This window comes from Dendrobates tinctorius, unplaced genomic scaffold (assembly GCF_039654945.1).
Source record: "Dendrobates tinctorius isolate UK_male_01 unplaced genomic scaffold, ASM3965494v1 ptg000270l, whole genome shotgun sequence".
NCBI classification, from domain to species: Eukaryota; Metazoa; Chordata; class Amphibia; order Anura; family Dendrobatidae; genus Dendrobates; species Dendrobates tinctorius.
The window spans coordinates 8,562,674-8,587,456 of record NW_027361937.1 but is presented as its reverse complement, the minus strand read 5'-3'; the positions used below and the strand labels follow the sequence as shown (position 1 = coordinate 8,587,456).

Genomic DNA, 24,783 nt, shown 5'->3' with positions numbered 1-24,783 from the left:
AAATATCTAATCTCTCTCTTATGGTATCTTTCCCTCTTCCTCTTCATTCAAATACGCCGCTATAGCCCCATTATTTAAGAAAATATGCCTTGACTAGAACTGCACTGCTTGATAGAGATCTGTCTCTAATCTTCCCTTCATCTCTAAACTAATGGAACGCATGGTCCACTCTCGCAAGAAGCCATCCCCAGTAGCATGGAAAATTCTATAGTCGTATGGATTCGTGGATTGAGATGAAAGAGCAGCCCAAGGTTAAATGATATATTTAATCACCTTAAGGGCACACTAGACAATACACTATATACAAAATGGGTGTACATATACAATGGTCAGATAAGCAAATACAATAGTGGTAGGACAAAAAATTATAAAAAGATGGATCATGTCAATTATCGGTTTAATGTTAGACCATGTGTGTGCCGAGCCATGGGGGAATGAGCTTTCAGCTGGCTTCTAGGTCCTTCACAGCACGTTACTCGACAGCACCCCCTCTTTCAAAGTGGAAGGCAGGCATAACAGAGAGAGACCACATGGCCTTAAGGTACTGTCACACTAAGTGATATCGCTAGCAATATCGCTATAACTTGTGACGTTATAGCGATATTGCTAGCGATATCGCTGTGCCTGATACTTACCTACGACCGGCTACCCCACTGGTTATCGCTGATCACGCGAGAACGTTCAGGACTGTTTCTCGTCGTCAGTTTCCTGCGGCGCTTCCTGCTGTGACGACGAGAGACGCGTGGAGCCGGGCGGGAGTACGCAGGATCGCCTAGTGTGACAGGTAAGTAGCGACCCCCGTCCCCAGCGATGTCGCTGGGGAGATCTGCCTGTGTGGCAGCTCACTAGCGACCACTTAGCGATGTACCAGCGATCCTGACCGCGTCATATCGCTGGTTGGGATCGCTGGTACATCGCTAAGTGTGACAGTACCATTACACTAGCCTTTATCCACGAGCCACTGCTATGCATTGAGACTAAACACATCTTTGCTATCTGGTTCCTACTAGTCATTCTACGTAGCTCCCCTTCCTGGATTGCTAGAATGGATCGAGACCCTGGAAGGCATTTACCATGTTCTGGAAATCTTGCAAATATATACAATGTATGATTAGGACATACAGTATCTCCTTAACTTCTTATGGAACTATGTTTCTAGAATGGCAACTTTAGCATGACTCTATATTGCAAGCTGGCCGTTGTCCTGCTCTGAGCTGGCTCATGGTGTGAGATCTGTCACTCACAGTATTTGGAGGCTTGAACCCTCCTGCTGAACTAAGTGCCAGCTTTCTTCTTGAGACTTGGAAAATATTGCAGTTCCTGCTGAGTATAACACCTCTGCTTGTGTTCCTGCATGGCTTCCTATCCCCCACCACGCAGGGACACTGGCATACTCACGACCCCACGGCCATGCAGTGAGCTCCTTATCCCCTGCTTGCTGTGTGCAGTGAGCTCATGGTCCTGTGCTTGCTGTAAATGTTCCTGACTGCTTGCTTAGGGCACATGCGTGTGAGCTTCATGATTCTTAAAAAAAAGTGCATGCTCTCCTAATGTGTACTCAGTCAATTTCTGACGAGGCACTTGGTATTTAAGACACCTCCACCTGTTGAGAAGCACCTGAACAACATTCTCTTTCGGTGGGTTTGTGCAACTGGTGAGTTGTCAGGTCCTTTCCTGTTCCTGCCACTCTGGGTGCTAAATATCCAGACCCGAACCCTGAATCTATATCTGATCTTTCCTGTTTCTGTGCCCCAGGGGGCTGAATACCCAGGCCTGAACCCTGAATCTGCATCTGTGCCTGTCCTTGTCTAAATTAGGACTAATCCCTGAACCTGTTTGTATCTAAGTCTGGATCTTTTCCTAAATTCTCTGTGTCTGAATCTGTACCTATCTCTAAAAATTGCAATGTCTGAACGAGTACCTATCTCTAAAACCTGCAGTGTTTGTACCAGTACCTATCTCTATTCTGTTGCCTCTGTGCAATATTAGTGATTTACATGTACTCTTGCTACTTCATTGTAAGTACCTTATGTGAGGAGTATAAATGTCCTGTGTGTATCTATCCTTGTCTTGGTCTTGTGTAAACTTGGTCCTGTCTGTCATCTGTGTACTTGTCCTTACCTGACCCAGTATGTTCTATGTGAAACTGCTCCTGTCTGTCCTGTGGGAACCTGCGGTTCCCTGCTTGTCCACATCTGCGGTTCCTTGTCTGTTCAGTCTGAACAGGTTCTACCCGCTCCTCTATTCCAGTCGTACCTGCCAGTGACCCAGTTCTTCTTGAAGCTGTTCCTGCCTGTGTAGTCTAAACTGGGTCCTTTACCTGCCTGCATATCACACGTGTCCACCAGCACCTTCCTATCTCATTGAGTAGTCAACTGCCTTGTGACCGAGGTCAGTTCTGGTGCAGCACCAGGTCACACCTCCCCGGGCTCTCCTTCTATTGCTGCACCATCAGTTGACGTACATTCGGGGTCAGTCTTGGGGTGGCACTTAGTCACACCCCTCCAGGCTGTCCTTGGTCCACAGCACAGTGGGAACACTATCCACGCTCCCGCTAATCAGTCTGAATGCGAGCGTAAGGCTGGAGTCACACACAATGTCTAAAAAAATCGGTCCAATTTTGACGAACCACAATCGCACAAATGTTTCATGAACAGTGATCCGTCTGTCATCCGATTTTTATGCGAGGATGTGATTTTCTCGCATCTGAGCATCCGTGTGACATCCGTTTGACATCCATCTGGTGAGATTTTGTCGGTGGCTTGCAAAATGGACATATAATGGATCCCAATGACTGGTTAAAATAGAAAAGAAAGAATAGATATATACACATAGAATATATATATATATATATATATATATACATACATGTCATTGAGACACACACATATATATATACAGTTGTGGCCAAAAGTATTGACACCCCTGCAATTCTGTCAGATAATACTCAGTTTCTTCCTGAAAATGATTGCAAACACAAATTCTTTGGTATTATTATCTTCATTTAATTTGTCTTAAATGAAAAAACACAAAAGAGAATGAAGCAAAAAGCAAAACATTGATTATTTCACACAAAACTCCAAAAATGGGCTAGACAAAAGTATTGGCACCCTCAGCCTAATACTTGGTTGCACAACCTTTAGCCAAAATTACTGCGACCAACCGCTTCCGGTAACCATCAATGAGTTTCTTACAATGCTCTGCTGGAATTTTAGACTATTCTTCTTTGGCAAACTGCTCCAGGTCCCTGATATTTGAAGGGTGCCTTCTCCAAACTGCCATTTTTAGATCTCTCCACAGGTGTTCTATGGGATTCAGGTCTGGACTCATTGCTGGCCACCTTAGAAGTCTCCAGTGCTTTCTCTCAAACCATTTTCTAGTGCTTTTTGAAGTGTGTTTTGGGTCATTGTCCTGCTGGAAGACCCATGACCTCTGAGGGAGACCCAGCTTTCTCACCCTGGGCCCTACATTATGCTGCAAAATTTGTTGGTAGTCTTCAGACTTCATAATGCCATGCACACGGTCAAGCAGTCCAGTGCCAGAGGCAGCAAAGCAACCCCAAAACATCAGGGAACCTCTGCCATGTTTGACTGTAGGGACCATGTTATTTTCTTTGAATGCCTCTCTTTTTCTCCTGTAAACTCTATGTTGATGCCTTTGCCCAAAAAGCTCTACTTTTGTCTCATCTGACCAGAGAACATTCTTCCAAAACGTTTTAGGCTTTTTCAGGTAAGTTTTGGCAAATTCCAGCCTGGCATTTTTATGTCTCGGGGTAAGAAGTGGGGTCTTCCTGGGTCTCCTACCATAGAGTCCCTTTTCATTCAGATGCCGACGGATAGTACGGGTTGACACTGTTGTACACTCGGACTGCAGGGCAGCTTGAACTTGTTTGGATGTTAGTCGAGGTTCTTTATCCAACATCCGCACAATCTTGCGTTGAAATCTCTTGTCAATTTTTCTTTTCCGTCCACATCTAGGCAGGTTAGCCACAGTGCCATGGGCTTTAAACTTCTTGATGACACTGCGCACGGTAGACACAGGAACATTCAGGTCTTTGGAGATGGACTTGTAGCCTTGAGATTGCTCATGCTTCCTCACAATTTGGTTTCTCAAGTCCTCAGACAGTTCTTTGGTCTTCTTTCTTTTCTCCATGCTCAATGTGGTACACACAAGGACACAGGACAGAGGTTGAGTCAACTTTAATCCTTGTCAACTGGCTGCAAGCGTGATTTAGTTATTGCCAACACCTGTTAGGTGCCACAGGTAAGTTACAGGTGCTGTTAATTACACAAATTAGAGAAGCATCACATGATTTTTCCAACAGTGCCAATACTTTTGTCCACCTTCTTTTTTATGTTTGGTGTGGAATTATATCCAATTTGGCTTTAGGACAATTCTTTTTGTGTTTTTTCATTTAAGACAAATTAAATGAAGATAATAATACCAAAGAATTTGTGTTTGCAATCATTTTCAGGAAGAAACTGAGTATTATCTGACAGAATTGCAGGGGTGTCAATACTTTTGGCCACAACTGTATATACATGTCATTGAGACACACATATATATATATTTCCCAGAGAGGGAAAGCCAGTGAGTGAGGGCATATTTTAATAGCCATGATGCGCCTTTTCTGGGGTGTCTGGGGGCAGATTTTTGTAACCAGTGGAGGGCAAAAAACAATGGTCCCTCTCATGGCTATTAAAATATGCCCTCACTCACTGGCTTTCCCTCTCTGGTTGCGCATTTACCGCGGGAGTCCACGCAATTATTTTCAATGAATTAACCCCTTTATTTAACACCTAGATGTCCAAAATTTTACACACATACCCTAATCTAATTATTAGTCAGGGACATATAAAAAAAATACATGAAATGAAATAGTTTACTGTATGTAAACCATGTGTCATTTCATATCGGGTTTTAGAATGATTTTACAGAAGTCGGCAATTGATTTAGCAGCTATTCTGCTATGCAGAATGCTATGAAATATAAATATACTGTATATATACAGTATATGTGTCTCAATGTCGTGTATATATATATATATATATATATTTGTATTCTATGTGTCTATATCTAATCTTTCGTTTCTTTATTAATTATCCCCTTTGTGACCAGGCCAATTTTTTAAATTCTGACCAATGTCACTTTATGTGGTGATAACTTTGGAATGCTTCAACAAATCCCAATGATTTTGAGACTGTTTTTTCGTGGCACATTATAATTTATGATAGTGGTAAATTTAGATTGATATATTCTGTGTTTATTTATAAAAAATATCAGAAACTTGACAAAAATGTAAAAAAATTGCAATTTTCAAACATTGATTGATTATCCGTTTAATCCAGATAGTCATACCACAGAAAAACATTAATAAATAACATTTCCCTCATGCCTGCTTTACATCAGCACCATTTTTAAAACGCTAAGCAGGTTTAAAAATGTAGCAGTAATTTTTCATTTTTTCAAGGAAAGTTACAAAATTTATTTTTTTGAGGGACCTTTCCAAGTTTGAAGTGACTTTAGGGGTCCTATATATTGGAAAACCCCAAACATGATACTGTACCATTTTAAAAACTGCACCCCCTGACATATTAAAAAATTGCTGTAAGGTAGTTTATTAATCCTTCAGGTGATTTTCAAGAATTATTGCAAAGTGGTATAGCCGGAATGAAAAAGCGTTTGTTTACCACCTAAATGTCACTAACTTCTGTACTGGCCGCTATAGCTGGCAGACTCTAAGGCCGGGGTCACACTGGCGAGGAATACGGCCGAGTGAGAGGCGCTAAAAGCACGCATTACACATGGCCCAATGATTCTCTATGGGTTTGCTCCCAACAGCCGTATGTTTCTCGGGCGTATTCTACGGACCGTGCCAATCGCAGCATGCTGCGATTGTCAGCGTACTACGCCTGTAATACGCCAATGCAAGTCTATGGGTGCGCAAAAAATACGGATGACACACGGACCACACGTGTGACCTGCGAGAAATACGCAGGTCTTTTGGCTGCTGCCAGGAAATGGCCCAATCCATCATCTGGAAGCTGATACATGCAAATGAGCTCAAAAAGCGCTCCAGACATCCAGGAAGTACGCCTCCACGGAGTACAGCAGCGTCAAGGTGTCCACTTATATTAATGTTGAAATGCTAATTGTCCTGGTGCAGGAGCGGCCCGAAATATGGGACCAACGTGATGCCCATTATGCCAACCGGGCAAGAAAGGAGGCGTCATGGAGGCGCATATGTAGGCAGATGTTCCATGACTTTGGTGATCGGCCATGTGAGGAGCAGCAGAAAATGAGTAAGTACAACCCAAAAAATGAGTTAAATTACCGCACACCAAAAAATGAATATAGAATCAGCAGCCCCCTTCCTGTACTTCTACTTTTTTCATCATGAGGTCGTTAGATTTAGATTTAACACGTGGTTTGACACTGCCATAATTTTGGTCAGGCTACAAGCTCCTCATCCTCCTAGACAGACAAGTTATTAAGTCTAGTTACTTGATACATCAACTAATGTGACCCTGTGTATCTGGCCTGTATGCCCCAATTAGATATGCCACCATGGGTAGAAAGCACACCACAGAAGGCCCCATGCCTAGACTACTGGTAGCAAATGTGACCTCGCAAATATGTGTATTTCACAATATTTCCTGTCACATTGCAGTGGAAGATGTGATGAGATGCTGGCGAAGCATCCGGGACCAATACCGCCGGGAACGTCAGCAGCGGTCCAGGAGTGGGGATGCGGGCTATGTGAAGCGAAAATACATCTACTATGACCGCCTCTCCTTCCTCGCCCCAATTCTGGATCTCAGACCGTAAGTAGATACCTCACAACTAGTGTTGAGCATTCCGATACCGCAAGTATCGGGTATCGGCCGATACTTGCTGTATCGGAATTCCGATACCGACTTCCGATATTTTTTCAATATCGGAATTCGGCATCGGAATCGGAAGTTCAGTTGATTGACGGCCTGACGTCATCATGATGCGCGGTGTGTGCGCATCATGATGCGCCGTCATTTCGGGCCTTCCGGGGGTCTCTGCCGGCCTGCCGGGGGGCTGTGCCGGCCTGCCGGGGGGCTGTGTGGACTGCCCGGGGTCTGTACCGGCCTGCCGGGGGGCTGTGCCGGCCTGCCGGTGGTCTGTGCACCCTGTGGGGGTCTGTACCGGCCTGCCGGGGGGCTGTGCCGGCCTGCCGGGGGGCTGTGCTGATGTCCGGGGGTCTGTGCAAGTATCGTCCGATGGGACTACAAGTCCCATCGGGCGATGCCTGCTACCATGACAGTGATTGACACATTAGCCAATGATGGGACAGTAGTAGTCCCATCATCCGGCTAATGTGTTAAATGTTAAAAAAAAAAAAAAAAAAATACTACATACATACTACATGCATGCTACATACATACTACATGCTACATACATACTACATACATGCTACATACATACTACATACATGCTACATACATGCTACATACATACTACATGCATGCTACATACATACTACATGCTACATACATACTACATGCATGCTACATACATACTACATATATACTACATACATACTACATACATGCTACATACATACTGCATGCTACATACATACTACATACATACTACATGCATGCTACATACATACTAGATATATACTACATGCATGCTACATACATACTACATGCTACATACATACTACATATATACTACATACATACTACATACATGCTACATACATACTGCATGCTACATACATACTACATACATACTACATACATACTACATACATACTACATGCTACATACATACTACATACATGCTACATACATACTGCATGCTACATACATACTACATACATACTACATACATACTACATACATACTACATACATACTACATGCTACATACATACTACATGCTACATACATACTACATGCATGCTACATACATACTACATATATACTACATACATACTACATACATGCTACATACATACTGCATGCTACATACATACTACATGCATGCTACATACATACTACATATATACTACATGCATGCTACATACATACTACATGCTACATATATACTACATACATACTACATACATGCTACATACATACTGCATGCTACATACATACTACATACATACTACATACATACTACATACATACTACATACATACTACATGCTACATACATACTACATATATACTACATGCATGCTACATACATACTACATGCTACATACATACCACATACATACTACATACATACTACATACATACTACATGCTACATACATACTACATATATACTACATGCATGCTACATACATACTACATGCTACATACATACCACATACATACTACATACATGCTACATATATACTACATGCATGCTACATACATACTACATATATACTACATACATACTACATACATGCTACATACATACTGCATGCTACATACATACTACATGCATGCTACATACATACTACATATATACTACATGCATGCTACATACATACTACATGCTACATATATACTACATACATACTACATACATGCTACATACATACTGCATGCTACATACATACTACATACATACTACATACATACTACATACATACTACATGCTACATACATACTACATATATACTACATGCATGCTACATACATACTACATGCTACATACATACCACATACATACTACATACATACTACATACATACTACATGCTACATACATACTACATATATACTACATGCATGCTACATACATACTACATGCTACATACATACCACATACATACTACATACATGCTACATATATACTACATGCATGCTACATACATACTACATATATACTACATGCATGCTACATACATACTACATGCTACATGCATGCTACATACATACTACATACATACTACATGCTACATACATACCACATATATACTACATACATACAATACATTCATACAATACATACATAGACATACAGTACATATAACATAGAGTAACATACTTACCAATACTTGTCACATTGTTCCCCGAAGCCATTGTCTTTTCCGGAATAAATATTAACATAACAAACCACAAAAATACTCACCCACGATCCGAAGCAGTCCACGAGTGTGTCCCACGACGATCTTGGGTAGAGAACTGCAGCATCAGATGATGCTGCCGTTCTCTACGGGCTGCAGGAATCCAATGACGGAAGGTAGGTATCCTTCCGCACTGTATTCCTCCGCCACTTAAAAAAAAAAAAAGTCCCTAGTCTCACTTTATGCCATTGCTGTGTGGGAATTTCCCACACAGCAATGGCATAAAGTGAGACTAGGGACTTTTTTTTTTTTTAAGTGGCGGAGGAATACAGTGCGGAAGGATACCTACCTTCCGTCATTGGATTCCTGCAGCCCGTAGAGAACGGCAGCATCATCTGATGCTGCAGTTCTCTACCCAAGATCGTCGTGGGACACACTCGTGGACTGCTTCGGATCGTGGGTGAGTATTTTTGTGGTTTGTTATGTTAATATTTATTCCGGAAAAGACAATGGCTTCGGGGAACAATGTGACAAGTATTGGTAAGTATGTTACTCTATGTTATATGTACTGTATGTCTATGTATGTATTGTATGAATGTATTGTATGTATGTAGTATATATGTGGTATGTATGTAGCATGTAGTATGTATGTAGTATGTATGTAGCATGCATGTAGCATGCAGTATGTATGTAGCATGCATGTAGTATATATGTAGTATGTATGTGGTATGTATGTAGCATGTAGTATGTATGTAGCATGCATGTAGTATATATGTAGTATGTATGTAGCATGTAGTATGTAGCATGCATGTAGTATATATGTAGTATGTATGTAGCATGTAGTATGTATGTAGCATGCATGTAGTATATATGTAGTATGTATGTAGCATGTAGTATGTATGTAGCATGCATGTAGTATGTATGTAGCATGCATGTAGTATGTATATGGTATGTATGTAGCATGTAGTATGTATGTAGCATGCATGTAGTATATATGTGTTATGTATGTGGTATGTATGTAGCATGCATGTAGCATGCATGTAGTATGTATGTAGTATGTATGTAGTATATATGTAGTATGTATGTAGCATGTAGTATGTATGTAGTATGTATGTAGCATGCATGTAGCATGCAGTATGTATGTAGCATGCATGTAGTATATATGTAGTATGTATGTAGCATGTAGTATGTAGCATGCATGTAGTATATATGTAGTATGTAGCATGTAGTATGTATGTAGCATGCATGTAGTATATATGTGTTATGTATGTAGCATGTAGCATGCATGTAGCATGCATGTAGTATGTATGTAGTATATATGTGGTATGTATGTAGCATGCAGTATGTATGTAGCATGCATGTAGTATATATGTAGTATGTATGTTGCATGTAGTATTTATGTAGTATGAATGTAGCATGTATGTAGTATGTAGTATGAATGTAGCATGTATGTAGTATGCATGTTGTATGTATGTAGCATGTAATTATTTTTTTTTTTTTATTTTTTTTTTACATTTAACACATTAGCCGGATGATGGGACTACTACTGTCCCATCATTGGCTAATGTGTCAATCACTGTCATGGTAGCAGGCATCGCCCGATGGGACTTGTAGTCCCATCGGACGATGCCTGCACAGACCCCCGGAGCCTGCACAGCCCCCCGGCAGGCCGGCACAGCCCCCCGGCAGGCCGGCACAGCCCCCCGGAGCCTGCACAGACCACCGGCAGGCCGGCACAGACCACCGGAGCCTGCACAGACCCCCTGGCAGGCCGGCACAGCCCCCCGAAAGGCCCGTACAGACCCCAGAGAGGCTGTACAAGGGCAGGAAAGGGTTTTTCTTATTCCGATACCGGAAGTCCCATAGACTTGAATGGGACTTCCGGTATCGGAATCGGCGATACCGATACTTTTTTTAAAGATCGGCCGATACCATCCGATACGATACTTTGAAGTATCGGACGGTATCGCTCAACTCTACTCACAACACATTACACAAATACTTTACAGGGCCAAAAATATTTAGTGATTTTTGGCTCTGTTCGATTTCGTAACAGAACTCAGTCCAACCTGACGGACAGAGGAACTGGCTCTGAAACCGACCCCATCATCGACCCTGTGTCTGCAGGGGAAGAGGTGGCTGGCCCATCTTCGCCCCCTACTAGGACAATGGCAGAAGATTTCAGTCAGGAAGTGCCATTGCCTGCACCCCAAAGCCCACCAGCAGGACCATCTGGTGATGCTGCAGCATCAGAAAGAGCAGAGGAGCAGGGCAACATCAGCAGCAGCCCAACTGGCCACATCCGGGGGTCCACACAGCCTGCTGCCACATCCCGGCGAGGATGAAGCCAAAGGCGGCAAATACCTGCCACTGATACCCGCACTAATGTGGACACTGGGGTCCTAAATTATTTAGCCAGAGTAAATAGTGATGATGGGGAGGAGGCATACTCTCGCAGCCTGGCCAATTATCTCCGTGCCCTTTCCCGTGAGGTCAGGCTCCATATTAGAGGATGTTTTCAGATCCTGCTTGATGCGTGCACATACCCCAATACCCCCTACGAATTATTTGAATATATTGAGAGGTGGCAGCTTTCACCAAGAAATCTCATGCGCCTTAGGCACCCCCACAAATGCATGCTCAAGCAGGATCTGAGGATCCTCAAATACGTGGGCCTACACCTCACCCCCTTCCTCCCACTACCCAACCTTCAATACAGCAGCCACAAATGTCTGCCTCTAGCCAAACACACCAATATGGCCACTTGTTCCCACCCAGTGTTGGAGGCTGGTCCCAACCTGGTTGGGGACGATATGGCTATCTTGGTGGGTATGACACACGTGCCTACCACAGCCAACAAGATGCCCCTCCTCATTATTACTCTGGCCAGTACCCCCAAAAATCACAGGAGGCAGGACACTACCAACATCATGGGCAACAGTATGGCCCCACACAGGGCGATGTTGGCCACAGTAGCCAGCAGCAAACACAGGCTGCTGTTCCGCCTTCTCCTTCACCAAAGTATGAGAATTTATAATTGTGTGTCCACAATCAGTCTGATGCAAGGAGATGTCCACTGCTTTTTCCCTGGTGCTTAAAATAGCAAGCCAAAGGAAAAAACAGGTGGTCTCCATCACCAAACTTTGTGACAAAAGTGACAGCTCACATTTTTGCAGAATGTTTGCCAATCATAATAAACATCCACCATGACAGGGTTACCTTACGCCTTTCAGACAGATATTATATGTCTGTACAAAAGACAATATTGAACCATGCTATACTGTAAAGTCAAAGGATGAAAATACAGTACTCACTTGCTAATGCCTAGAAAAGGCGTGCTGGCCTTAGTGAAGTAGTCACTTTTTTGCAAGCTAACTATAGTCACAAACCAAGGCGACCAGCCTTAAGAACATCACGCTCTCTCTATGTCTTAACAAGTGAGTAGTGTATTTTCATCCTTTGACTTTACAGTATAGCGTGGTTCAATATTCTCTTTTGTACAGACATGTAATATCCGTCTGAAAGGCGTAAGGTAGCCTTGCCTGTCATGGAGGATTATTAATATGATTGGCAAACATTCTGAAGAAATGTGAGTGGTTTTTTTTAGCAAGAATTTTGGTGCTGGAGACCACCTCTTTTTGCCTTTGGATTGTAAAATTCGAATGTAGCAATGTTGTTATTGCATAATGTAAATTTGTGTTGTATTTGAAAATGTTACTTTACCAGAAAGTTTGCTTATGCCAAAAGGGCAATTTGGCCCATTGCTACAGTTTTAATATGGCAAGAATATGTTTGCCTTAAAAAAAAAAAAGGCAAAAGTAAAAATTTGTCTACTACACTTTAAGTATCTGTGTGATTTCTCAAAAACAGTGTCAGCATAATAACATACGCTTACCAATGCAATGAAACAGTAATAGAATCAGAAGGGGTATAAATATATATATTTAGACACACATCAAAACAAAAATTAGAACATAGACACAGCATGCTCTTGCCAAGAAGTTGCCCCCTCAGGTGATATAAAGTAATTAGTGTAAATATCACGCACTCTGAGGCCAGAGAGCGGTCTACGTTGAGGGTTGATAGGTGGTCTCACCCTACGCACATTGTCCGGCCTACGCACAACACCAGCAGAGGAGGAACAATCATGTATCCTGGTGAAGTTATGAAGAACCACACAGGCTTTAACAGCTTCATTTACATTTTGTTCACTCAGCTGAATGGCAGACTGGAGTACCCGCCATTTGGCACAAAGAATGACAAAGGAACACTCCACCAGTCGCCTAGCACGTGATAGGCGCAAGTTAAAAATTCTGCGCCTGTGGTCAAGGTTGCGCCGGGGATATGGCCTCATAACATTGTACGTTAACTGAAACGCCTCATCTGCCACAAGGACATAAGGGACTGATTCTTCAGTGGAGCCTGGTAGCTGGCATGGTGGTGGTATATCCAACTGGTTGGTGCGTAGCCGCCGAGCCATTATGGAAGTATTGAAGACTCAAGAGTCTCCCGTCCTTCCATAGGCCCCAATGTCAACAATTATAAACTTGTATTGAGGGTCTGCCAGAGCCAGCAATACAACAGAAAAGTATTGTTTATAATTGAAGAATTGGGAGCCAGAGTTCGGCGGCTTACGTACCCGGATATGTTTGCCATCATGGGCCCCAATACAATTCGGAAATTGGCATTCCTCCTCAAAGTCCCTTGATATCCTCAACCAGTCTTCCATCCTGGGCTCGGGCATGACGACTTGATGGAGTCTTGTCCAGATTTCTATACATGTTGACCTGACTTTGCCTGAAATGGTAGATCTTCCAATGAGAAATTCATGGTGGAGGGCGGCATAAGACAGGCCAGTGGACAGGAAGCTGAAGAACAACAGAAATGTATAATTTTAGAGTGCAGAAATGCCCAAAAAATCAGTTACATACCGACCAAACTTGGTAGGAATTGAGATAGACTAACACACACATATTTGGTTGTACAATAACTAAGTGACATTGAGTACATATTTGACCTAACATTCTGATCTGTAAGTTTAAACATATGTGGACTAAGATGAGGGCTTTAAACTTAATCCAAGAAGCAAAAAATACATACTTTGGCACACACATCATGAACATAGAGAATGTGGTTTTGTAGTACATACCGTATTGTGAGTAGAAGTCGCTCCTCTGCAGATATAGCTTTGCGCATCCATGTGTCCTGAAAGGTTATCCCAGGACGCACTGTCTCCAAGAGTTGATCAAATGTCGCAATGCTCATGCGACAGTATTGGTAAAATTTGACTGGATGCTCCCGCATAGAAGAATAGAGCCGGTGAAAATGACCTCTTGTGAGTCGTTGCCTCAAAAGTGGATGGACCCACATGCGTCTCCTCCTCCGCGGATCCACTATCAGTGGGTATGGTTGGCCAAAGCGGCGTGACAAAAGCCAGTAGAAGAGAACCTGCTCAGTTGTTGTGAAACTCAGACCCTCTGCCATGTTGCACAAAGAACACCAACACACCTCGTGAAAGCAAGGTCACAAATGGACAGAATGGAGGCAGCCACCTGTTCCTGAGTGTATAAATAGGGTGCAGGCTAAAGATTTAAATTGTTAGCAGGCCTCAAAACCGTTAAATGTCCATTTTGCAAGGCTGCGAGAAAATCTCAGCATACGGATTGCATACGGATGCTATACGGATTACATACGGATGCTTACATGCGCAAAATACGCGACCGCACCTTGCTTACGGATGACCTACGGAGCACTATTTAGGGGACATTCATCCGTATTACGCCAGTAAACTACGGACCGTATTTTGCGTCGGTTAGTGTGACCCCGGCCTAAAGCTTCTATTTGGCCATGAACTGCTATGGCAAACATCAGGACCACACAATCATGATCTCAGTGTGTCAATTAGATTAAAGTGCAAGCCCCTACAATCTATTAACCATTTATTTGATGTAGTCACTTTAGACAGCAGCAAGTAAGAGGTTAAACAGATATGGATGGTGCCAACACCACCGATCATTTGTGATACAGCAAGTTGTCAGATATAGTGGACAGCCGACAGCTGCTGGATTGTCACCTGTATGGGAATGATATTCTCTTATACTGTATCTCAGGTCAGTAAAAATACTTATTGGCTGTCATGAAGGGGTTCATGTCAGTGTGATTTTACTGTCTCACAAAATGAATTGCCGGCTTTTGTTACAGGACACCGGGTGCGATTTTCTCACAAATCACACTTGTGGTCCGTTTGTAATCCGATTTTTTGTCGCACCCATGGACTTGCATTGGCGAATCCGATCCGATAATCGGTGACAATCGCAGCATGCTGCGATTGTATCGGCCCGAGGAAAACATTGTATTATTGCATTGCACTCATCCATTTTTGTCGCCGATGTGACTCCGGCCTAACACTGAGAACCTGCTGGACAAAGGTAAGAGGGTTTTATAATCCCAGGCCAAATAGGATACAAATGATTGGCATGAAATATATCTCCAATATTCTTCACAGCTACGAAGTAATCAACTGCAGTAATGATTTTTAGGCCACAGTCACACATTCAGTATTTGGTTAGTATTTTACCTATTTGGTTAAATATTCAGGATTGAGAGTCCTCAGTAGTTGATACCTTTTAATGGCTAACTGAAAAGATGGTAATACATTGCAAGCTTTCAAGACTACTCAGGTCTCTTCATCAGGCTAGACTAATACAAAATCTGAAGTCACATATTTATGCACAATACAGCCTAGAAAAAATGCAATAGATAAGACAAGTGACGTGAAGCAGAACTATCAATATGGGAGAGGGAGAAACATAAATATAAACATTGGACCAGTTCATAGATAAGGAGTCTGGATGTTTTATGGTCCTCTGATTGGGGTCTAGTTCTGTGTTGCCCCGCAAGGTTTTAAAAGGAAATTCCTTAATTGATGTAAAAAGACATAAATCCATGCGACACATTCATTCCAGCACTGAGAGTGTCAAAGTTCGTCATAAATTTGTACTCCCAAACTCGTCTCTCTCTCTGAGATGTGAAGTTACCTTTCAATACCAGTAATTTCATATCCATGCTGCTGTGATCAGGGATACAGAAATGTTTTGCCACAGGTAGATCCATTCTTTTTTCTCTTATTGTGTGACGATGAGCATTCATCCTTGTTCTAAGCTTTTGCCCTGTCTCCCCCACATACAGACCCCCAGTTGGACATTTAGTACAAATAATTAAGTACACCACATTAGATGTAATGCAGGTGAAAGTACCTGGGATCTTGTAGTCCTGATGTGAGTTGGGGATCTTTATCTTGTCCGTGGTCATTATAAATGGACAGGTTTTACATTTTTTCTGGTTGCAAGGAAAGGTTCCTGCAGCTGTTGGAGAGGACAGGGAGCTTCTGACAATGATGCTTCTTAAATTTGGGGGCTGCCTAAAACACAGTAGTGGGGGGTCTGGAAAAATGGATTTTAATCGGGCATCTTTTTGTAGTAAAGGTTGTAATTTCCGTGCAGCTCCCCTTAGCACCTCCAGATTTGGGTTGTAGGTGACGACTAGAGGCACTCGGTTATTTTCTTCTTTAGCTTTGTAATGTAGCAGGTGATTCCTTGACAATCTGGTGGCTCTTGTAATTTGGTTTTCAATTGTTCTTGGATGGTAACCCTGATTCAAAAAGGTCTTTTTGAGGCGACCAAGGTGTTTGTCTCTATCCATGGGGTTGGAACATATACGATTGTATCTGATGGCTTGGCTATAGATAATAGAGTTCTTTATGTGTTTTGGATGGAAACTGTCCCATTTAAGGTATGTTGGACGGTCGATTGGCTTCTGATACAGGGATGTCTCTATTTCATTGTTTTTTAGCTTAATGATGGTGTCCAAAAAATTAATCTCGGTACTGGAGTAGTTGAGTGTTAAATTGATGGTGGGATGAAATTGATTAAACTGTTCGTGGAACGTCTTTAGCTGTTGCTCAGACTCCGTCCAGATGATTAAAATATCATCAATGAAGCGGTAGTAGGCCAGGGGCCTGATGGGGCATGAGGACAAAAAATCGCTTTCAAGCTTGGCCATGAAAAGATTTGCATACTGTGGAGCCATTTTACTTCCCATAGCTGTGCCAGTCTCCTGTAGATAGATCCTGTTGTCAAATTCAAAGTAATTGTGGGTGAGGATGAATTTTATAAGTTTCACCACCACTTATAAAATTCATCCTCACCCACAATTACTTTGAATTTGACAACAGGATCTATCTACAGGAGACTGGCACAGCTATGGGAAGTAAAATGGCTCCACAGTATGCAAATCTTTTCATGGCCAAGCTTGAAAGCGATTTTTTGTCCTCATGCCCCATCAGGCCCCTGGCCTACTACCGCTTCATTGATGATATTTTAATCATCTGGACGGAGTCTGAGCAACAGCTAAAGACGTTCCACGAACAGTTTAATCAATTTCATCCCACCATCAATTTAACACTCAACTACTCCAGTACCGAGATTAATTTTTTGGACACCATCATTAAGCTAAAAAACAATGAAATAGAGACATCCCTGTATCAGAAGCCAATCGACCGTCCAACATACCTTAAATGGGACAGTTTCCATCCAAAACACATAAAGAACTCTATTATCTATAGCCAAGCCATCAGATACAATCGTATATGTTCCAACCCCATGGATAGAGACAAACACCTTGGTCGCCTCAAAAAGACCTTTTTGAATCAGGGTTACCATCCAAGAACAATTGAAAACCAAATTACAAGAGCCACCAGATTGTCAAGGAATCACCTGCTACATTACAAAGCTAAAGAAGAAAATAACCGAGTGCCTCTAGTCGTCACCTACAACCCAAATCTGGAGGTGCTAAGGGGAGCTGCACGGAAATTACAACCTTTACTACAAAAAGATGCCCGATTAAAATCCATTTTTCCAGACCCCCCACTACTGTGTTTTAGGCAGCCCCCAAATTTAAGAAGCATCATTGTCAGAAGCTCCCTGTCCTCTCCAACAGCTGCAGGAACCTTTCCTTGCAACCAGAAAAAATGTAAAACCTGTCCATTTATAATGACCACGGACAAGATAAAGATCCCCAACTCACATCAGGACTACAAGATCCCAGGTACTTTCACCTGCATTACAACTAATGTGGTGTACTTAATTATTTGTACTAAATGTCCAACTGGGGGTCTGTATGTGGGGGAGACAGGGCAAAAGCTTAGAACAAGGATGAATGCTCATCGTCACACAATAAGAGAAAAAAGAATGGATCTACCTGTGGCAAAACATTTCTGTATCCCTGATCACAGCAGCATGGATATGAAATTACTGGTATTGAAAGGTAACTTCACATCTCAGAGAGAGAGACGAGTTTGGGAGTACAAATTTATGACGAACTTTGACACTCTCAGTGCTGGAATGAATGTGTCGCATGGATTTATGTCTTTTTACATCAATTAAGGAATTTCCTTTTAAAACCTTGCGGGGCAACACAGAACTAGACCCCAATCAGAGGACCATAAAACATCCAGACTCCTTATCTATGAACTGGTCCAATGTTTATATTTATGTTTCTCCCTCTCCCATATTGATAGTTCTGCTTCACGTCACTTGTCTTATCTATTGCATTTATTCTAGGCTGTATTGTGCATAAATATGTGACTTCAGATTTTGTATTAGTCTAGCCTGATGAAGAGACCTGAGTAGTCTCGAAAGCTTGCAATGTATTACCATCTTTTCAGTTAGCCATTAAAAGGTATCAACTACTGAGGACTCTCAATCCTGAATATTTTTCTATCCACTGGCTAACACGGTACAAAGATATACATCTTTCCTGTACCTATTTGGTTAGTATTTGTAAGGCTGGTTCCACATTGGCGTTTCACAGACCTGCGTCAGTCTGCGCATGGCCACCGCTAAGCTCCGCCCCCTGCTGTGCCTATTTCGGTTAGCTCTGCCTATGGGCTCAGGATGCTGCATGCGACCCGCGTCCCCTATCTTTAGCATTGGGGATGCAGGCTGTGCGCAGGTATGCGTTTGGCGGTGCATGCGTCCTTTTGACGGTGCGCTGAGCGCACCAAAATGCAACAGGTTGCGTTTGGCGCACCATCAAAAAGATGCATGCACCGCCAAACGCATACCTGCGCATGACCTGCGTCCCCAATGCTAAAGCTAGGGGACGCAGGTCGCAAGCAGCATCCTGCGCCCATAGGCGGAGCTAACCGGAGGAGGCACGGCAGGGGGCGGAGCTTAGCGGCGGCCGTGAGCAGACCAACGCAGGTCTGTGAAACGCCAATGTGAAACCAACCTAAGCCAAATCAGGAGTGGAAGAATCAGAGGAAAAGTGTAATAATAATGTTCACCACTTCTGTATTTTTCACCCACTCTTGCATGAGGTCCAAATATCAGTTTCTTCAGCCCAATTCTGTTCTGGAGCAAACTTTAGGCCTGGTGAAAACATATATATTCAATGAATCAACATGTTCAAGCTACTTACTTGGTTGCTTACCATGGACCTAGATTATATTCACAGGTTGCAGACACTATAAGTGCTGCTCAGACAGCACAGGAGAGATATCACTAAGCACATCTCCGGCAGGTCAGTTGGAAATTCATTAAGTGTTCTACTCAGGCTGCACAGTGAGGAGCATCTATCAGACATGCAGTGTGCCAGAAAATAGGGCACAGAACAGCGGGCTACATAGTCATGAGGCTCCATAGCAGAAGTATAATGCACCCCCATAGTCCTCCATATAGTATAATACATCCCATAGTCCTCCATATAATGCACTGCACAGCCTATAGTCATGCATGTAGTATAATGCACAGCCCATAGGCATCCATATTAGTATCATACACAGCCAATATCCTTCATATAATAAAATGCACAGCCCACAGTCTTCCATATTGTGTAATGCACAGCCCATAGTCACTCATAAAGTATAATGCATCCCATAGTCATCCATAAAGAATAATAATATATCCCATAGTCATCCATAAAATATAATGCACCCCATAGTCATCCATAAAGTATAATTCATACTGTAGTCATCCAAGTACTAGTATGGCCACTGATTAAAAAAAAATCTAAATAAATACTCACCTTTGTATGGCTCCCCCCCGTTGCACATCGTTGTCTCTTGAATTGTGAAGCCAGCAGCTAACTTTAGCGTGGGACGGGAACACATGATGTCACGTGCATGCCCACCTCAGTCGCTGGCCTCTGACTGGCCGGCAGCGTGTATTGAGGTGTGGAGACCCAATGGGTATGTGCGCCACAAAACACTTCAACTGGATGTTCGTCCAAGAACGCATATCCAGTTGAAATTCCTGTTGGTCTCAGCGGGCCCCTGACCCACTGGGCCCGGTTACTACACCAATGAAAGTGATTATTGCATTTTTGCTGCATTTTTTATGCCCTTTCTCCATTATTTATTGCATTTTTGGTGCAGATGTGAAGCAATGTTTTTAATGTGTATTTTTTTATAGTACAGAAAAGATTTGTTTCTGCAATTAAAAAAGTAACTGCAGTTTTTTGTACATGCATTTTTTTTCAAGGCTCAACATAGAAAGAGAGAAAAAAAAGCACCAAAACTGCACAGTTCAGTCGCATCTTTAGATGCTCAGTGGGCGCAGTTTTCATGAATTCACATCCGATTTTCTTGGACGGTTACACACATCGGAATTTCTGTGCAAGAAAGTAGCAGAAAAAACACAGCATTTACACTACATGTAAACACAAATGCAAAACTAAAAAAATAGGACAAATATCAATAAAAAGATATAAGTTTATTGAGCAACCAGTACACACAAATCACACTATATAATAGATAGATTAGATAAATTACATGGACATCAGAGACAAGTGTCTATAGACTGGTCTATAATTCTCTAATCTCTATGTGAACACAAACGGCCTAAATATCCATGCAAGGTGAATGTGATTTCATGAAAACTCCTGCCCTTGGTGGATCTAACGATGCTGTTACATGGTGTGGTTTTAGTGCATTTTTTCTCTACATGCTTCTATGTGGAGCCTAAAAAAAAGTGTGTAAACAAAACGCCCTTGTATTTTTAAGTGCAGAATCAAAGCTTTTCTGTACCAATCTGCACCAAAAATGCATTAAGAAATGCAAACATGCAATCAGAGAGCATTTTTATTGCGTCATGTTGTGCGGACACCTGCAGAACTGGTGCGGAAATAAGCAGTGGAAAAAATTGCAGTGTTTAGCTTTGTGTGAATGTGGTTCACTGTTACATTTTAATTTTTTTTATGGGTTTAATGGAAAAGACATCAATCACGCAATTTACTGATAATCTGATCGCTGTATTGTGAGGGTTTTTGCGATTACAGAGACAGCAAATATGTCTGATAACTGCTTATTTGTGATGTTTATTATTTTTTAAAAGAACACAATAAAATTTACATTATTGTAACTGTTTTTCATTATTTTTTAGTAACTTTATAAGAAAAAGAAAAAACCTGACTTTTTCTTTACCTCTATAATACAGGGACATAGAGATGCATTTCTATATACAATGTATCTCTATGTACGAGTATAACCTGCCTGTGAATTTAGAAACTGTGAGGCAGCTTCAATTCTCATATACTAATCAGTGCAGACTGAGGCTCATAGCTTTCACTGCTGTCTACAATAATACAGGTTGTGGATTTTATTTCCAAATCACAAGAAGAGAAGAAAAAAAATACATTTTTGTAATTGTTTATCATTATTGTTTAATAATGTTGTAGGAAAAAAATCAGACTTTTATTTTCCCTCTAGAATACAGGTACATAGAAATACACTGCTATGTATGGATATATCTCTATGTATCAGTATACTTTGCATGTGGGTCCACAGCCTGCAATGCAGCTTCAAGTATACTATATTCTCCTATGCTGACCAGTGTATCCTGTGGCTCATAGCTTTAGTTGTCGTCGTCTGCAGTGGTACAGGCTGTGCGTTCGATTTCTGGGAGACCAGATAGCAATAAAAGAAAATAATTATTTATTTAATTAATGTGTGTGCAAACATGCCGGCTCAACCCTCTGAGTAGGGTGAGCTACTGTGCGATGGCGATGTCATAGAGGAGGGAGGAAGAAGAGTGAATGGAAGTTGCGGCACAAAGGCTGGGACAGTGGGACTGTCCCTTCAAATTGGGACAGTCTTGCAGAATCGGGGATGGTTGGGAGCTATGCTTTAGTGCCTGTCCATGTCTACAGACTGTATAGGGACAACAAAAGGGCCATAGTTTGCCCAGTTCTGTGTTAAGATAATTCTACTAATCAAAGTAAATTTATGGCTGTAGAGGTCATAGACCAACAATTATAATTGATACCTGTAGTAGACTGAAGTCCCAATGCTGAGAAATCAAGCTTTGAATTCACATGGAAGTTAGACTGGAAGTGAACTTTCAACATGTGTTTCATTCGAAAAATTGTAAAATTTATAACATTATTGATTCCACATGATGAATTACGTAAAAACATTAGCTTTGCAGTTAATTTAGCCTCTGCAAATTTGGACTAAAAATTGGATAAAAAGACTTATTTATGTACCCCACAGACTACTGGCAGGTCCCGTAATCATGGTCTGTACAAGGACCATGAAATTTGAACAGATGACATAGGCTTAATTGTACCAAACAGCAATAAAATAATAAGTGAAGTCAGATGTATCTCTTACCACATGGCCGTGATGTGGCTCCTTCATCACAGTTGCTGTGGCTGTGAAATGGGTTATGACAACACTATGTGGTTGTCATTAAAGGAGGTGTCCACTACGTGCCTTCAATTTACACAAATTTTTCTTATAATAATAATTTTCAAAATAATTTTGCTGCCTTTTTGTTCTACTGTTCTGTGGGGCTCTATTAATGTTACCATCTGGACACTTTTGTCACTATTTTTTTATTAATTGAATATGTATTATCTGTTTGATTATTCAGTTTAGCCTTGTTCGATAAAAAGGGCAGTTACAGCTACTTTGCATTTTCATTAATGATCAATGTTTTTTTTCTTTCAAAGGTTTTACCCATAAGACCAAAAAGAAGAATACTGGATCTATAGCTGATTTTAGTGAGGTAAGTCTCCCACTGGCATTGCTTACAGGAAATTCTCACGGTGTAAAATGGAACTGAAATCGTGCAACCATCAGTTGAAAATAAAACAATAGGAATCTCAAATTGTGTTTAGAACTCTTTCTGTACCCATGTACATGATAAAATACGATAGTAGGGGTCTGACTTCTGAGTCCCTCACTAATCCTAACAATGGAGGTTCCATAGCCTTCATGTTAATAACGCAAGTGCTGTCTATGGTACAGAGAGAATGCCCCAACAAAAGTGAATGGAGACGTCAAGAATGCGCACTACCGCTCCCTTAGACTCATAGAAGTATAAGGAGTGGTGCTCACACATGCAAACTATCTCTCCATTTTCATGTTATATTAGAGACTGGTGAGGATTCTATTAGTCGGACCCCAACTGTTCATACCTTTAGCACCTCTCCTGGATAGGTGATATATGTTCATGTGATTGTCCCTTTAATTGGTAATGCATATTAATTAATGCATGCCATCAGCGCTTCTTCAGTATAGTGGATGTCTACAATATCTTTAGAAGGGCATGGAGAGCACTGGTTTGTTCGGCCTGCAAATAGGGATTAAGTTAGGCTTTCTTTCACCTGGGCTAAAAACATCTGTTTAGTGTATGTCCCTAATAAAAGAATGTTTATTCTGGATGATCATGGAAATTAACAAGATTGACCAATTCATAAGTGTAACTTGATTCTCTTGGATCCCAATGTAAATTTTGTAATAGAGCACCCAATAACTATTACTAATTTGTAGTGCTGGTGTCTTATTATATGACAGAATGGCCATAGTGCTTCCTCAGGCACCACGGCACAGGATCTACTGCTGCAATAGAGCCGAGAACCTGATCACAGTGGTGTGTCACGTACTGGGCTGAGTTTTGCTGTTTCAACCCAATCAGTGTTTATCACTAGAGGACATCTGGCGTTTTGCATCCTTATCCAACACCGCCCCCAGTGCTGATTAGCAGATTTCTGTCGCTATACATTGCACCGAGAATGCTGTGATGTCACTTGTGGGATTGGGGCTGGTCTCAAATTGCCGGCTTTTCATGTTACAATTCGCACTGACAGTGCCGGCTCGTCACTAGTCATCAGTCGGTGGGTAATCACACCTTCACTGTGCATTCAAAAGAATATTGCACAGGTCCTGCTGAGCGTACATCAGAATTGACAAGCGACACAGGCTCAGTAGAGCAGCAACTAGCCCAGCCCCTGAAATAGACGTCAATGGCGACGCTTCATTTCAGGGTGGGGACATAGGCTGCAGCAGTGACCACCGCCTCTGACCCCTAATGACGTCTCGTTTAGTATCCCAGCACTGGGGATTCTCAAAAGAAGTAGATAAAAAATATAGCAGTTAAGGCCCCGTCACACTAAGCGACTTACCAGCGATCCCGACACCAATATCAAGGTGTCAGGATCGCTAGTAAGTCGCTATGTGATCGCTGGTGAGCTGGCCATCCGTGTAAAAAATAGAATCAAAATAAAAAATATAGTTATTCTCACCTTCCGACATCCCGTTCAGCCATCCTGCCTCTCTCCACACTCCGGTCCCAGTGATCCTTTGCGAGATGTCACTGTCGCGCGGGATAACAAAATCTCGCGGTCATTCGAGCAAAGGATCACTGGGACCGGAGTGTGGAGAGAGGCAGAATGGCTGAG

At 42.0% G+C, this 24,783-nt stretch overlaps 1 protein-coding gene across 1 annotated transcript in view; it reads left to right on the top strand.

Moving 5' to 3' along the window:
• Positions 1-24,783, top strand: part of LOC141069645 (fer-1-like protein 4) — a 232,535-nt gene that overhangs the window by 25,886 nt on the left and 181,866 nt on the right. The window contains exon 3 of the mRNA XM_073559385.1: positions 23,053-23,108. Within this exon, the coding sequence (XP_073415486.1) occupies positions 23,053-23,108 (56 nt within the window). The remainder of the gene's footprint in view (positions 1-23,052; positions 23,109-24,783) is intronic.